The 14,656-nt window shown below is 32.0% G+C and overlaps 1 protein-coding gene across 2 annotated transcripts in view; it reads left to right on the top strand.

The window, feature by feature from the left end:
• LOC126739902 (peroxidasin) overlaps positions 1-14,656 on the top strand; it is a 44,719-nt gene that overhangs the window by 5,928 nt on the left and 24,135 nt on the right. The window contains exon 1 of one of the 2 annotated variants that reach the window (XM_050445727.1): positions 2,861-3,004. The exons of the other annotated variant lie outside the window; for it this stretch is intronic. Coding sequence (XP_050301684.1) covers positions 2,970-3,004 — 35 coding nt within the window. The 5' untranslated portion in view covers positions 2,861-2,969. Of the gene's footprint in view, positions 1-2,860; positions 3,005-14,656 lie in introns of those variants that run through there. 2 annotated transcript variants of the gene reach the window in all.

Below are 14,656 nucleotides of genomic sequence, written 5' to 3'. Positions count from 1 at the left end.
CCCAAATTAGACCATAGAAACATAATTCTTTCATAAATATCGGCGGAATATTGGAATATTTTAAAATAATAACGTAGGAATTCGTAGGAATGACCTCTACACAAGTTGATTGTCAAGTGTTGAAGGTATGATGGGTGAAAATAATAACGGTGACCATGATTTTGACCTTGGGGTATATTTTCATGGTGATCTCAAGCATGGTGACATTTCCTAAACCAACATAAAAATTCTCTATCACAGAAATCACATTGATCGACAGCAGTAGTAGTAGTAAGGATGAGGGAGCTAGAGCTCGGCAAGTATACACCTAAAAAGTTCCTATTCGTCAACCCCAGAATCACCAACCTTTATGCCTCTAATCCCAATGGGAGCAGAGGCGTAAAGGTTGGGTCAGTCGTAAAATTGAGTCGGCCCGACCTTTTAATGAAGTGTCGTTGCTCCAAAAATTTTCCTTCTCAGGCGATACCACCTATCGCAAATTCCTAATATGTGGTATGAAGTTTTCTTCCTATGTACCGCAACTCCGACAGACCGGACTTTCTCTTATACTAAGAAAGTGTAGGTGCCTAATTAGGCAGTGATGCCCAGTTAGGATTCCCATTAAGTCTTTAATCCCCTCTCGGCTCTTTGTTAGCAGTCACCTTACTTTAGAGCATCTTATATCTTATCATCTCCTTGGTCTGTCGACATCCTTCTGTCCTTCTCCAATTCTCCCTTTGTTTTTTCCCCAGGACCAATTATCAGTAATCAAATAAATGGCTCAAAGCGGTAATGCTGTTGTCTTGTCAATGTAATAAAAGTAAACGAATGTTCTATTAAGGAAAAGAACCCTGACTTTTAAGATAAGAACTAAGACGGATCTTTGACGTACGCCAGAACTCCAGAAGTTATATAAGAGATATTTGACTTCCGGGAAGATAAGACCTGTAGAAGTTTAATAAATTAATATCGAAACCATAATAGTCCAATTTTGTTAAAAGTATACTGTGGACTCAACGTATCGAACACTTTAGAAAAATCAAACAATATGAAGCGAACGTTAGACAAATCTAGTTATGCAAATATGTCATTTGCCAGATTTTGTAGCAACTTATTTTATAGCAAGGAAAAATTCAAATCCTATCTGTGATCCAATGAATTGAAAGTCTTTAAAAAGTCAAGAAATACGAATGCTATAGATATGACCCCGATCTAAAGTCTCAATGATTTCTTGACTGACTTTTAATAAGACAGATACGCGGAATAATGTTATTCATGATAAAAAAATAGTCGAATAAACTTTTCTAATCGAATAAGATTTTTGAACTGATATAAGTCTAAAAGTATTAGTTAAAAACCAATATCTATGTAGGTATTATCTTTCTTATTAATTAGGCGTTGAAGAAATGCGGCAATGCAAATACGTCTTTTACCCGGTTTTCTAGGAATTTTGAGAAAAAATAATATACATTTTGGGACGGAATATTAAAATTCGTTATTTCACAATCCATTATCAATATGTACTAAAAGCTAGACATATCCTCAAACCACAATTAATTGTTTATATTACATTATAAAATGCTTAGCTTAGGACTATTTTTATATTTAAGAAATCGCTTGTAATTTATCGTTAGCATTAATATTGTGTCAAAGCCTCGGCTAATACCGTTGCTGTTCATATTTCTGTTCACTTAGTTTTAAGGCCCTTTTGTATCAATAAATGTTTTTTAAAAGTCCGTTCGTCGATATCTGAATTTAACTAGCTAATAACTATTAAAAAAATAATGGGAAATTATAGTTGCCATATGCATGTAGGCCCAACATTGAATAAATATACCTAATAAGAGCCAATATGTAATGAATAGTCTTAGATCCTTAACTATGATTCTACTATATTCTAATAAATGGTATACCAGTTTGCGGTAATGGTTTTTAAAAAGCAGATATTCCAAAAACTTTTTCAATTCAGATACTATAAACCGAGTACACCAAACGCCACCGTTTTCACGGATAATTTAACACAAAAAGGATTAGAATAAATAACATTCGTTCACAGATAAATTAACAATTATTTATCCGAACTTGTATGAAGGACAAATCAAGCCCTTTTTTCGACTTTGCGCCGCTTGAATACGCTCTATAATCAATGCGATATTAAATAGATGTTAAACAAGCTTAAACAATAATTTCCTAACAGCAAAAAGGTATTTCTATAGACATATGCCCAGTTCTAAATAAAAGCGTGAGGTCTGTAGAACATAACATAAAAGTATTAAAACTCAATAGCGCTTTTAAATTCTAAAAATAACCGGAATCTGCGCAATGACCGTTTAAACATTTTATTTGAAAATTATATCGAGCATCAAATTTTCATTATCAACGCTCTTCAGAGCTGTTACTTCACTCTGGGGATCAATAAACTTTGCAAAAATCAGGACAGGCAAATAGACAAAAATTTTACATTCAGGTCTGGTTGCTTATAAGCACTCGGCGATAATTTGCCAATGTTTGCTAATACACACCATATGTTTGTGATTTTTATTTAGATAATAAAAAGTAATGTGACAGATAATGTTATTATAGAATAAACTACGATAATATTAAGTAAATTTATGATGAAATAAGGATGCATATTGAAGAAATTTGGGAATTATTTTAAAAATCGCAATACCTATGAAAATATACGGAACAATCTTAGGCCGGTCGCACACTGCACGCGTTTTCGTACGAAGCTTACTGGTGCAAATACGTACGTACACGCCCAAACGATCCCAACCTTTCAAGTATTATGACAGCGCGCAGACTGGATCCGAATTAATTGTACGTATCCGTACGTCTAGTAGTCCGACGTCCGAAGTCAATCCAAACTTGTTGGGATTTTTCGTGCATTTATTACATTAATTAAATAAAATATATAGACATAGATGTAAAAAAACTAATTAACTTGGTTTACAATCACAAATGTTTGTGGGATCAGAAAGATTCAAGGCATGGCTAGAAATACCCACAGAAATGAAAATATCTGGTAAGTAAATTTATTAATACGGCTATTAATAATTAACAGATAAATTAACTGTTTTAATGATTAAGTTAATTATATTATATAGTTTAGTTATTTATATTATAATTATTTATTTAAGTGTTACGAGCAAAATAATTTTTAAGTGCATCCCTAATGTTGTGGGCTCTCGTTGTGGTTCTATTCTCTTCTGCAGTCATGAATCTGTTTTTAATTTTATTTCGTGGCAGTGGTGTTTCCATAGGCAAATCATAAAAACCTTCCTTATAAATTATAACGTTATGAAGTAAACATATACATTTTATTATGACATCAGCACGATCGGGATTTACTTCAATTGCTTTTAATAATAATCTCCATTTGCTGCTCAGAATACCAAAGGCACACTCAACAACTTGCCTTGCATTTGTTAAGCGTTTGTTAAATATTTCTTCTTCCGGTCCCAAATTTCTTTGGGGATAGGGTCTTTAAGGGGTAAGCCTCATCACCAACTAAGAAGTGAGGCAAAGCTATGTTAGTGCCTGGTAATACTTTTTCCTGGCTTGCGTTGAGAGCACAATTTTCCAACTGTCTTGAGAGATTTGAATGAGAAAATATTCTACCGTCACTCTCTTTGCTATAGGCTCCCATATCTATAGTAATAAATATGTAGTTTGCATCTACAACATCTTGCAATACAATTGAGAAAAATGATTTATAATTACGAAACGTGCTGCCAGAGTGCGCTGGCGCGTTTATTCGTATATGTTTACAGTCAATGCTCCCAGAACAATTAGAAAACCTCCATTTTGTCCAAAAATCATTAGATGTATTAACCATATTTTCATTTGATGGAAACTTCATATGAATTTCCGAAAGATTTTCCCAAATAACGTTAGAAGTTTCATGTACAATACAACCAACAGTATTGTCTGAAATTCTGAATGAATATCCAAGAGTCTTGAAAGATGAACCTGTCGCTAGGTACCTGTAATAAAAGACAAATTTTATTTCATTTTTCAGTTGATGAGCTAAAAAATAAATGGCGAGGTCTACGAGATACTTTTAGGAAGGAGCTCAAGAAAGTCAGCAACAAAAATCTGGCCAAGCAAGTACTTCAGATCCTGATTCCGAATGGCCATATTTTCAGCTTCTGCTATTTCTTCGAAGTACAATGTGTAAAAGGGAGCTTAAAAGTAGCGTGCCAGACCCTTGTAACAGTTCTGACGGAGAAGATAGTTCAAATACAAGTAGCAGTTATATGCTTTTGCCATCCCCCGGTCAATCTTCGAAACCAAGTAGCGAACAAATTCCAAAGAAGACTTTTAAATCTCCAATTAGAAAAAAAATTAAAACACGTCAGGCAAATGAAATCGATACAAGACTATTACAGATTGAAGAGGAAAAGTTAAAGTGCTTTCAAGAGACTGCAAATGAACCTGATGCCCAATTTCTAATGAGCCTTCTGCCGTTTTTAAAAGATATCCCCAATCATCGCAAATTAATGGTAAGATCAAAATTGCAACAAGTTCTTATAGACGAACAAAATGCTGTACCTCCTGTGGTAGTGCTTGATCAATTTAGTGACTCGACCCAGTTTAATGTTGATCTCAGTATGTCACAAAATAATTCAGCACGAGGACTATCGCAAGAATATATTTGTCGACAATTCTCAACAGGTGCGCTGATGTCGTCCCAAGTATAAGATTTCTTCATTTAATTTTTGTAATTCTTATGCACTGGATTCCATAAGACTTCCGGTTCTCGATATAAACCAATAAGTATTAAAAAAGAATTCGTCCATTCCATTATTATAAAAAAAAACTAAAACAAAATAGCGACGACGCTCGACACTAACTGGGAAGCGTCTACACTAAACCCAGTCAAACGAATTTGTTCTTCATTTTTCTTTTGATGTACCGCCCGGTGAGCGAACTCTCGCGAAGCCGGATACATGCGTTTACTAGCGTTTGTTGAGGCGTACACATTTACCGAAGTCGTTCGGTCGAAAGGCCTCGGCCACATGCGTTTGCTAGATGGGTACGCGCCTTTAGAAACAGCCGACCATTTAAAGATGGCCCTAGTAATTTGATTTATTGTGATTCATAATTCTTGAATCCGTCCCCGAGTCAGCATCTTTGGCTGCCATATTCACTGCCGTACAATTAGGACAATTATTACAATTACAACTTAACAGCCGTTTTCCAAAACCCTTGACAAAAGATTCAACTCGCTTGACTTATGGGAAGGCATATGAAAAGGCTATTTGGAGTGTTATTAATTTAAATATAGTACAGTTGTAGTATTTTAGAAATACTGTTAGATATAAGAATAAACACCTAAAAAAGTAAAAACATCAATAATTATTTTCTAAAAGAGCACTTTAAATAAATCCATACGACCGGTTTTTTAAAAATATAATTAAGTTGTTCCCGACCTGATTCTAAACGAATCCCATAATTTACACAATTATTTTTAGCAACGTTGGTGTCTATAATAAATCTCATCATGTTAAGCAATTACTATATAGGATCGCCGGTAAATGCACATCGTGATTGACTTTTGAATTATTTAATTAAATTATGTTATTAGAGTCAATTTATCTGGCGAGCGCTGCAGATCCAAGCGATAATTTTAAAATTATACTGTTAATGCATATATTCATTTACCCATTTATAGATAGAAAACCGTTTAAGAAATATATGCAATTAGATTTATATTTTATTAACGCTTTTGTCATTGATTCATATTTTTTTTAAATATGAAAGTTCAAAACAAATCTTGAGTCAGCATATTATGTCTTACGAACTATAACGAAAATCTTACAAATTAATTGTGTCAAAAGCTTTGGATGAGTCAAAAAACAGATCAACCTCCTTCATCATCCAAACTATCAGTGACAAAAAATTATACCTTAGAGACAGGTCTCAGCAAGAACATTATGAGGAAGCAAAAAATTTATTATTCTTGTAAGTATATCGTTAATTTTTGAAATGTTGGCCAATTATTAAATATTTCAAATATCTCACATATCAAATATCTTCATTAACACTAGTAATTTCGTAATAACAGCGGCATGTTAATAAATAAAATCTCATATATCAAGCAATTACCGTGGGATAGCTGTTAATTAAGCGTGGAACGTGATAGATCCGCACATAATTTAATTGAATTATGTTTCATTTAATTAGTCTTGTACCGGGTTTAGTTTCATATGAATGTATTAATATATTTATTTAAATTTATTATTGGAGAATATAATGACATTGCGTTTATTAGGTTATTATTCAGTATTTGTAAAAAGTTGCTTATAATAAGTTGCATAGGAACTGATAAGTTATTAAATTGATTTTTTATTCGCAAAATTGTAATTAATCAAAGGTAAATGATAATTGTAGTTAAGAACAAATAAAAGATTGTTATTGCAAACGTCTATATATATTCTACAGATAATTATCCAGGTCTGGCGGAAATATATTATACTATTATTAGTACCTCAGATAAAAATAAATACGGATAAGGTTCTTCACTTCAAATGCAACTGACATTTGCATGAGTTAATCAGCATCAAAAGCAGCTCTTATTATATTGGCAAAGTGCCATCTAACTTCTATTTTATTCGTAAACGCTATAATATACCAGTTTTTTATTAGCATTCTCTGTATAGGGTGTATATGCCAACTTTATTAAATAATATTTCTTAATATAAAAACAAAACGTGTCTAAGTTTTAGGCCGAAGCTAATTTTCTCATTATAACTTCTTCATTAAACCACTTGATCTTACTTAATCCATTATCACCAAATTTCATATACAGACCACTCCAACATCTCTGATTAAAAAAAAAGCAGTACTCGTACTAAGAGGCTACATGATACCCTTCTTTCCCCCCCGTCACCGACCTTTGATGCTCATGAATATTTTACGAATATCCACATACACAAAAACAGGGAATCCACTGTTTATATAAGATTCCTAAATTACAACTTTTTTATTTATGTCTTAATTTTTAAATCTTTTGATTGAACTATCAAGAACATTGATGTGGTTTATTAAAAAATTAAATTTTCATAGCAAAATAGCAGATACCTTTGAAGGTTGTAAACGGGATAAAAATATAGCAGCTACGCTAATGAAAAATGTCATTAAAAGATTTTAATCATTACTGTCTTGGTTGCTCTGTCACCTATGAAAATGAATTACTTTATACCCTGTATATAAATTAACTAATAACCCTAATATCCACTCTTATCTCCAAATAATCTGACTTAAGACGCCTATAATTTATCGTTATCGATTTAAATGCGCTTCAACGAAGAATGATCCATTTAAAAAAATAGCGCCCACACGCCTATGCGAACAATAAGTAGTTTACCATACGCTGCATGTTGTCATAAATAAACAATAAGCAATGTTAAACTAAATGGCGTTTTTTTGTTAAGTCCACTCGCTCTATGATGTAAAGCACAAGACAATGGCCTGAATGACCACTTATTTTTTTATGATTATCGTAAAGGAGCACAAAGGGTTAGAAAGGTTAAAAGACCTGAAAAAAAAGTTCGATTATCTATTACCCTATAGTTGACGGTTTTTACAAAAATTAGAGTCATACATGGTTGGATTTTTAAAATTGAATTTTTTAGGCAAGTAGCAAAGAAGCAACTAAACCGCTGATAGCAATAGATGGTTCAGGGAACACACCGCCAACGTTTGAACGTGGAATGTCTGGTCATATTTACAAAACCTGCATCATCTAGCAGAAGGTCAGCACCGACAAATTTAAATCGCATATTGTCATATGACTATCTTTCTTCGAAAACAAATATCTTCGACTATAACCTAACAAGTACTTGAAATATTTTACTATTTCTTCAATATTTACATTGATAGAGTATTTTTATTTTAGAGTTTAAACTAAATTTAAACCTTGAAAGAGCATTTCTTACCTACTGGTTTCATATAAGAACGTTTCTTGTACCTCAAAAACTTACAAATGTGTAAAAAAACTGCCAACCGAGATTCAAGAGTATAATCTTCAATATCAAACTTCTCTGATATCTTGATTTATGTCAACTAGTACTAGGGAAACTGAGAGTGAAAATTATTTAACCAAATCATTTTGTAAATATTTTTGGAATGATAATCGGTATTGCAAAATATTCTGAGAATATCTGGTCTAAAGTTGATGGTGAAGGATCTGATAGGAAATACTTAATTAAATCATCATATATAAAAATGTCAACATTTCTGGTGGAAATTTGGTCATGAAGTTCATTTATCCTCCTACTCTGTTCTGCTCTTAAAGTTCAAGGATTCAGCTTTTTGAAATGAAGAGAAATTATAAAGGAGTGGAAAAGAGAAGAGATGAATTTTTCTCCCTCATTTCAAGAATAAAGCCACATATAATAACAGGCAACAGTTGCAGAACGGGCCTTTAAGCGAATACTGCAATAAATTGTTTCAGGAATAATTAAACGCAAATCATTTTCTAAATATACCTTGAATATTGATGGATATTGCAGAACATTCATAAAATGTTTGTTCTGAAGTTCTGAAGAAGAAAAGAAAATTCTGGAATATATACTTATAAATTGGGCTGTGTCTTTAATAGGTTAAGAGAAAGGAAAATGTTTGGTTAGTTAATGCAGATCATTTTCTATCAAAATTTGGCAATGGAGATCGTTTTTTCTCCTATTCCCTTCTGCTCTCAAAGTTCAAGGATTCAATTTTTTGAAATAAAGATAAAGGGAAGAGGAAATTTTCTCTCATTTCAAGAATAAAAATCTTAACATCAATAGTCATAGATTTTAGCAGGCAACAGTGAATAATTCAATAAAATGTTTTAGGAACATTCAAATGTTTAACACAGATCATTTGGAAATATTCCTGGACTATTCATACATATTGCAGGGCATTCTTAATATGAGGCGTTCAGAGCTAAAGTGGATCAAGTCCATAATAATTAATAGTTTTGAGATAAATTGAGTTAAAGTTATATTACACAAGTGACTCCTCAGAGAGAGTTAAATGAGATTTTTCTTTTTAGAATTGTGTTATTAAGACTAACTTAAATATTCATCATGGTTTGAAAATTCAAAATTAGGAATGAAAGGTGATAATATACTTTTAATTAGAAATTATTGGACTTGATCCACTTTGGCACTGAAATGTTTTTGACAAAAGATAAATGAAATAAAAAACACAATGTAAAATCAAATGTATTATTACTTTTTAGCCAGCATATAAAAATATCACTGAAAGTTTAATCAGACTTCATTGAAGATAATATATAGGTTCATCATCATCTGATTCTGCAATATTTTCCTCATTCAAACTAGTTTGTAATCTAGTTTGTTTCTCTGTTCGTAGGTTTTTAAAATGTGCATGGGTATTGGGTGGAAGAAATGGTAAAAAGGACAACATATCTTTCTTCTTTGCCTCGGTGACCACTCTGGCAGTTTTGTATAACGGATCTTGGGTCTCACTAAATTTAGAATTTTTTGTCGACATGGTTACTTTTGAGAAAGCAACATCTGGATTTAAAGTATTTTTGAACTGCAGTGTCCAAGGTTTCTCCCGCTCATACCTCATCCACCTCATTCCTAGCCATTTTACGGGACCACCTGCGTCAGTTTTCTTCTTATTAACTAACATTTGTTCAAGGTTTTTAGTTGTTAAAATATTGGATGTGTTTACTTTGATAACCACAAAAGGCTGCTTTGACTTTGTTTTCTTGACAACTTGTAGCCAGTCCTCAGGTGTAGAAAGTTGGATACACTTTCGTGACGCTGATTCAATTACTCCAAAATCTTGATCATTTGGGAGAAATGAGTGACCAGAAACCAAAAATTTATGATCAATTGTTTTAATGCTTAACTGGGGATCTAGGACCAAGTTCAACAATGTAGAGGCCACTTTAATAAAATCCGAGTAAAGAATTACATGGGAATGATGTTTGGCCTCCTCTCTAATATGTTTTGCAAGCATAGACGCTACCTCTTGTGATCCTCTCCCTCCTTCTGTCTCGTCCCATAAGTGCATGTATCCATTATTTTTGTTGAAAGAATGGATTCCAAAATTGTATACATACATATTCCGCTTATAGTATGCTATTGATGTAGTTAATTTTGGATATGGGAGAGCCCTTTGAAGATCGAATGTTGCAACATAACAGGTATTTGATGCAGAGGCTTTATCAGTTTTAAGAGACTCTCTGGCTTGTAGGGCTTTAGCCAAGTGCAATTTCTTACGAAACGAAATAAAATAAAACAAAAAACACTTTTGCAATTTTTTTCTAACAGAAATAAGGAATAATAATTTTAATCTTATTTCGGAATAATTTTAAACTTGGAAACTTAAAAATTTTAAAAATACCGTGAAAGAAAATGTTACCAACAAATATTTAATGCACGGTATATTTTAAAGAAAAATTTTCCAATTATTGATAATACCACTACAGGCCTGTATAATGTATACATTCAAGTAAGGTTAGGTTAGAATTTGTAATTATACTAAATAAACTACATTATTTTACTATACCTTCAGATTCTGACGTCGAATATTCGTTTTCTGGGGGTTCATAATCAGAGGATGAATCAGAAAAGTTCATAAATGGTGTATCTGAATCCATTATAGTCATTTTTTACACAGACACACACGTAAACAAGTACACAAACAAACACCACGTGCTACGATTCTAATGAGTTTGGACTTGGTCCACTTTGGCTCTGAAATTTTATTAATTTTTTTCAGAACCAAAGAAAACTACTGGCTTCTGTTGGTAAACTACGGCAGTAGGGACTTGATTCACTGTGGCTTTGAAAAGATACACTTTTATTGGGTATTATTGTATACTAAACCCATTTTTTGAAATTTTGGACTTGATCCACTTTAGCTCTGAACGCCTCATATATCTATGTGCTTTTAGAGAATATTGAAACTTCTGGAATACTCTCCTAAAGAAAACTACAAATTAAAAATTGTTTATAAATTTACGACATTTGAATGTCGATCAGATACACCAAAGCTATTCGAAACAAGTCGTTTATAATGGGGTTTGCATGAATGAGCATTCAATTCGTTTCGATAATTGTTCAAATTATGAAAATGCCCAGTGTTTATTTAGGTTTGCAAACGAATTCAATTTAAGGCCATTGCTAGGAAACCTCAGACTTAAATCAAGATCAGATTTGCATTTTATCCTGAAAACACGCTCTTAGATATACATTTTACACTTCAAATCAGTGATCATCTCTATTTTTATCGTGCATCAGAATTTCAGACGGATTCAATTCCATGCAGTTGCAGTAAAAATCTTTTCTTTAATTTTAGTTGAACGTTTAATGTGTTATGAGTCGGATGGATTATTCAATTAATTCGATCACATCCGATTCGAAACGCCTTAAATGAATCTAAATATAGACCAGACTACTATAATTTTTTTTGGCAGCCTAAATTATTAATATTTATGTGATAATAAATTAATAACGTCCGGAGTCTTAATTTGTTGCTGCGGGAAGTCAGCCATGAAACGTCTTCGGAATTGATTTGTTTATGATAATTTATAATTTGAGTTGATTAATTGTTTTTTTTTTATTTGTGTTAATGATTTATTGATTTTCCTTTCACGTGCATCCAAATGTTGGTTCAAATAGGTTGTATATATATTTTTGGAAAAGGAAAATATATTTAGCTTAACAAGGAAAGTTATTAAAAATGATTAAAAAAAATTATAACTTTTGCATAAAGGAGATAAAGTTTCTGTTTTTTTATACTTTTATTGATTTTATTACGGTTCCAGCAATGCGTCATCAGTTTATGAAATACAGGCTCGATTTTTTTTAAATTTTTTTATAGTCCATTTCTTAATCCCGTAGGAGCAGACGAAAGGGTCGATAGCCATAAAACGGTCGTTAACCATTGGCGTCCCACTTTTCAAGTACATCCAAGTTCAAGTACGTACGACCCGAATGTTTTCATTTCTTGGGTTTATTTAATAGTGCAAGAAATAGGCCAATTTTAGCCATAAATTCTTTGAATTACTTAAGTACCTAATGAACAAGTTATTTTTAACCCTTATAAGTAGATATTGTCTAGGTAGGTAAATATGGAGGTATAAGTATTATATAATATATATAGTTATAGGTACCTAAATTGTGCAATCTTAAATGCAAACAGGTAGTTATATTTTATGGTATATAATGTAGATATATCTTAAAAACTTAATTTATTTTTCAGTATTTTTGCGCATTTGTTGTAAGAATGTCAAAGTTTAGCCCCGTAATGTGTAAAGGTGTTTTAGATTTTAAAGCAAGGACTATAGTACTAAACGTACATGATGCACTTGTGCATCAAATGCCTTTAAGTACTGTTAGAAATCTAGTTTCTACATGTGCCAATATGACAGGCATAAGTAAAGCAACAATTTACAGACTTCTTAATGACAGAAAAAGAAAAAGTGAAAACTGCCGGTAGGAAGCCGATAGCAGTTGATGAGACAGCAAAGCATATCATCAGGAGAACAGTACATTCATTTTATTTTAAGAATGAAATCCCAACTATCGACAAAATTTTGACACTTATAAAAGAAGACGAAAATGTACCAGAAATGGGAAGAAAAAAATTATGGAAAATTTTACACGAATTACATTTTTCTTGGCAAAAGCAAAATAGAAAATCTATTTTAATAGATAAAGAAGAAATAGTCTGTTGGAGAAGAAAGTATTTAAGGCAAATTAAGGAGTATCGAAAGGAAGTAAGAAACATTTATTATTTGGATGAAACCTGGCTTAACGAAGGACACACCGTGAGCAAGTGCTGGCAGGATAAAAATGTTGGAAGCTCCCGTCAGGCTTTTTTAGAAGGTTTATCGACTGGCTTGAAGTCTCCTTCTGGTAAGGGCCACAGATAAATGGCGGTCTGTTTGAATTCGAATCGAAGTCAACTAAGGATTACCACGAAGAAATGAACGCTGATGTTTTTGAAGATTATTTTTCCAAAATGATCAAGTCAATTCCCGAAAATTCAATTATTGTTATGGAGAATGCCAGCTACCATTCAAGATTAATAGAAAAATTACCTTATCCTGCTGGCGAAAAGGGGAAATAAGAAACTGGCTTACCGAAAAAGAAATACCTTTTGGAGATGACGCGGTAAAAGCAGAGCTTCTGATAATAGTTACAGAAAATAAATCAAAATATAAAAGACACGTTGTTGACGAAATGGCAAAACAACACTGTATATAACTGTACTTCGTTTGCCACCATACCATTATGAATTAAATCCTATAGAGTTAATTTGGGCTCAAGTAAAAAGATTTGTGGCTATAGAAATAATAAAACCTTTAAATTGAAAGATGTGAGAGAACTTCTGAAAGCAGCAGTATGGATAACGTTACCCAAGAAAACTGGAGCAATGCCGTGAATCATGCTATAAAAGAAGAAGAAAAGATGTGGACCCTCGATAATCTTCTAGAAGAAACTGTCGAACCCTTAGTTATAACAGTGAGAATGTCTGATTCGGATGAAAGCGATGAGAGTAATGAAATGTGTGATTTATAAATTGATTTTTTTTTGTATATTTCGTAAATATTTTTATTGAAATATATGTAAATAAGGTTAATAAATTAAAAGATCCTTATATTTATGTACCTTTCTTATAAATGACAAGATATGTTTGGAGAGTTGCACTTTTTATTGGTTGGTATTAAAAAAATGAAATTTTACAACAATTTTTTAAACATTTAAAAAACAATCAAATTGCGGTAATAATCAAATTTTTATATTTCATTTTATTTGCCATAGTTTTATAATGAGGCTTTTCCGCTTTTAAGAAATGTTTCTTGTTAATATAAATAAATATAAAAAATAAATATATAAAAATATTAATAAATATAAAAAATAATTTAGATGCGAAAAACTTAGACCTCATTTAGATAAACTGTTTTTTTTTATCAGGCTCGTATTTCAAAAATGTAAGTAAGACAAATGTTTTTAAATTTTATAAACTAATATGTTTAATCAAATAAAAAAACCGAATTCACCAACTTAACACCCTTTCAGATATGCTGTTGAATTTCAAATTTATGAGACAATTTATTTATGTGCCTTAAGCACTTTAAGCTATACCTAATTTATTCAAACTTGGTACATACGGGATAATAGTGTCTAGAGCTCCATATTTCACAGATAAAATTTAACATTGTTTTGGGTCTAGTCCAAAATACACAAATAAATGTTAATATTTTTATAATAAAATACCTCGTTTCAGAATTATTACCTATATACACGCGTACCTTACACATAAATCACTGAACTAATAAAGTTCCACTGAGAAATTTATTTTTATTTAAGACGGGATGCCATCCACAGACATGCCAACGTATAATCCGGTAAACCTTTAATTAACGTAAAACAGACCGCTAAAGTAAAAACAAACCAAAAATCGTTGAGGAACGCATAGCCAGGAGCTATTTTGATGCAACTACTTTTATAGGGAGCCATTGAAACATTCTCTAATACCGTATATGTATAGTGATGTATCGACGAAGTTTTACACAGTCTTCTTAGAAAATAACAGATCATTTTGTTTGCAGTATTGAGAATGGTTTCCACTTTGTTTATCTAAATGATCTCATAAATGTTTTAACGAATTAAGCTCTGGATAGGAGAGTCAATCCATT

This window comes from Anthonomus grandis, chromosome 8 (genome assembly GCF_022605725.1).
Source record: "Anthonomus grandis grandis chromosome 8, icAntGran1.3, whole genome shotgun sequence".
In the NCBI taxonomy this organism is placed as follows: Eukaryota; Metazoa; Arthropoda; class Insecta; order Coleoptera; family Curculionidae; genus Anthonomus; species Anthonomus grandis.
The sequence above is the reverse complement of the archived record's forward strand: the minus strand, read 5'-3'. Positions and strand labels throughout refer to the sequence as shown.